The 3,106-nt window shown below is 42.5% G+C and overlaps 1 protein-coding gene across 1 annotated transcript in view; it reads right to left on the reverse strand.

Annotated features, from left to right (window-relative positions):
* The window catches only part of LOC108797785 (cytochrome P450 2A6-like), a 19,634-nt gene extending 19,413 nt beyond the window's left edge, over positions 1-221 (reverse strand). The window contains exon 1 of the mRNA XM_018569441.1: positions 137-221. Within this exon, the coding sequence (XP_018424943.1) occupies positions 137-221 (85 nt within the window). The remainder of the gene's footprint in view (positions 1-136) is intronic.
* Between the last annotated feature and the right edge of the window lie 2,885 nt (positions 222-3,106).

Genomic DNA, 3,106 nt, shown 5'->3' on the forward strand with positions numbered 1-3,106 from the left:
TGCCGAAAAGCAATGGTGGTCAGTAGTGTTCACTAGTGATCAGTGGTGCTACCCCACCTGAAAAACATTGGTGATCAGTGATGCTGCCCTACCTATAAAACATTAGTGGTCAGTTGGAGATGTAGAGCACACTTACCTATTTCCTGCTCCGTGCCCTGTGACACTGCTTGTGAAGTCACGTCACCACCATAACTCATACTATTGGGCAGTAGATCACTCATCTCGGCGATATACAGGTGAAACTCGAATAATTAGAATATCGTGCAAAAGTTCATTTATTTCACTAATGCAACTTAAAAGGTGAAACTAATATATGAGAGAGACTCATTATCCGTCTGTGTGTGGTGGCTCCACTGACTCCAGCCTCAGTCCACTCCTTGTGAAAGTCCTCAACACTTTTGAATGGCCTTTTCATGACAATCCTCTCCAGGCTGCAGTCATCCCTGCTGCTTGTGCACCTTTTTCTTCCACACTTTTCCCCTCCACATAACTTTCTATTAATGTGCTTTGATACAGCACTTTGGGAACATCCAACTTCTTTTGCAATTACCCTTTGAGGCTTTCCCTCCTTTATGGAGGGTGTCAATGATGGTTTTCTGCACAACTGTCAGGTCAGCAGTCTTTCCCATGATTGTGATTCCTACTGAACCAGACTGAGATTTATAGGCTCAGGAAGCCTTTGCAGGTGTTATGGCTTAATTAGCTGATTAGAGTGGGACACTTTAAGCCTAGAATATTGCACCTTTTCACAATATTCTAATTTTCTGAGATTGTGGATTTGGGGTTTTCATGAGCTGTGATATGACAAATCACGGCTTGAACTATCTTGCTTTGCATGTAATGAGTCTATCTCATATATTAGTTTCACCTTTTAAGTTGCATTAGTGAAATAAATGAACTTTTGCACGATATTCTAATTATTCGAGTTTCACCTGTATACTTAGGTGTGGAGCCAAGTTACGAAACAAGTGTTCTACCACTCAACTCTGGGAATTAGCCTGGATCTGAGAGACTCTGAGATGTTGTTGAAATCAGTTCCACAGAATTTGGGATGGATGGGAGGTAAGCAACAGTATAAAACAGCTTTTTCAGTAGAATAGGCTCCACTGTGTCTTGGAAACATGCATTCACCAACTACCTACTTTCTGCATTATACATTATGCAGTACCTCACTTATGTACATGGTACCTGTCATGTGGTGGTAAGTCTCTGCAGTACCCATTCAAACTTCATCTTGTATTCCGATGAAGTTTGAATGGGTACTGCAGAGCAAATGGCAAGGTGCAGGATGACTATTCTAGATTATGGCTTGGACAATTTTCTTTTGCTGAATTTTCTGTTTTATTCATTATGGTTGTCACAGATTCTATATGATTACCTGCTTTCACATTTGCTTAAGCTCAACGCCATCCAGCATGCATTCTGGTAGTGCTCCTCAGATGTACCGGCTATGATATAAATCATGCGTGGAGTAGAAATTTGTAAGCCGATATCCTACTTCCTAGATTCTATACAGTTTTCATTCTATACAGTTTTCATCTACACATGAAATACTTTCAGCGCTGTTATTTCGATTGCTGACTGCTCCCTGCCCTATTTAGCTTATCTCATTCATTGCAATTACAGAATGATTAGATTTGCTGAAACAGTAGAGTTCTGTTTGGTTTGGCTGCTGTTCATGGTATACAATGCTTCCTGCTGAACTGCATTGAAGAGAAGGATTCTTTGAGGCCCTCAAGGGGGATTGCAGCTCTACAGCAGTGACAGCAATAAACTGTATTTACACATAGACAGAATACACAATAATGTAAAGATTAACAGACAGATCTGTATTTGTTACTTATATTTAGCTTTACACGCAGAAAGTAGATATAGGCAAATAGTCGGTGAAAGGTTCTTGTTACATTAGGACAATTAGATCTGTCAAATCTTGTTAAATTAGGACATTTAGGACAGACAAAATCTGGAGCAGCTGTTCACTGCAACCAATCATCTCCTCTCTTTCATTTTCAAATCTTAACTGAACCAACTGAAGAGAGAAGCTGATTTATTGACATGGGCAACTGCTTCAGATTTTGTCTGCTCCAGTTTTGATAAATTCCCCTCGTAGTGGTTGATTTACTAAAGGAATTCGGGATATTTACTTTCCAAGTGAATGTTCAAAAGTACGCTGACTCGGCATTGGAATAACTTTTCAATGTCTACCGGGATAGCAAAGATAGAATTTCTTCTATCAAGTATAATACCTATAGTAACTAGGGATGCACCGATACTAGTATTGGTATCAGCACCGCTACTGAGTATTTGGGCGAGTACTTGTACTCGCCCAAATGCTCCGATACCATAACTTACGGTCAGAAAGGGCAGTAGGGGAGCATGGAGCCGTGTTCCCGGGCAATCAGGAAGCCGAGTGACAAGTAATGACCCCCCTCCCGGCTTCCTGATTGGTCGGGAAGCCACCTCAATGCTGATTGGCTGGGAAGCAGGCTTTCCTGTCAATCAGTATGGAGCTGGCTTCCCTGCCAATCAGGAAACCGGGAGGTGAGTCATTATTCACCACCCGGTTACCTGATTGGCTGGGAAGCAGGCTCCATGCTGATTGGCAGGGAAGCCGCTTTTCTGGCCAATCACAATCGAGCTGGCCAAACAGCATGGAGTTGGCTTCCCAGGCAATCAGGAACCCGGGCGGCATGTCATTATTCGCCACCCGGCTTCCTGATTGCTCAGGAATCCAGATCCATGCCAGTGGAAGCACCGGTATCGGCGAGTCCCGAACGCAAAATATCGGTATTCGTACTCGATACTGAAAAAACGGTATTGGTGCATCCCTAATAGGAGCATATGTTCATCTGTTCACCTTTTTCAGCCACTTGAGACACAAAATAAAATGTTAACCCAAAAAGAAACTGTTGTCATCAAGAAAGAAAAAGTAACTCTGTGGAGAAGAAAAACATACCCTGAAGTGGGGTCCCCACTTGCAATGCAAGGATTAAATGCACGTTTTTACCTAGGGTACCAGGAAAAGGGACTTGAACTTGTCTAATCTCATGCTCCTGCAGGCTGCGACTGCCCCCTAAACCTTTTCTCTATGGCACTTACGTTTGGT

The sequence above is a fragment of the Nanorana parkeri genome, unplaced genomic scaffold, assembly GCF_000935625.1.
Source record: "Nanorana parkeri isolate BGI_ZX_2015 unplaced genomic scaffold, ASM93562v1 scaffold1337, whole genome shotgun sequence".
In the NCBI taxonomy this organism is placed as follows: Eukaryota; Metazoa; Chordata; class Amphibia; order Anura; family Dicroglossidae; genus Nanorana; species Nanorana parkeri.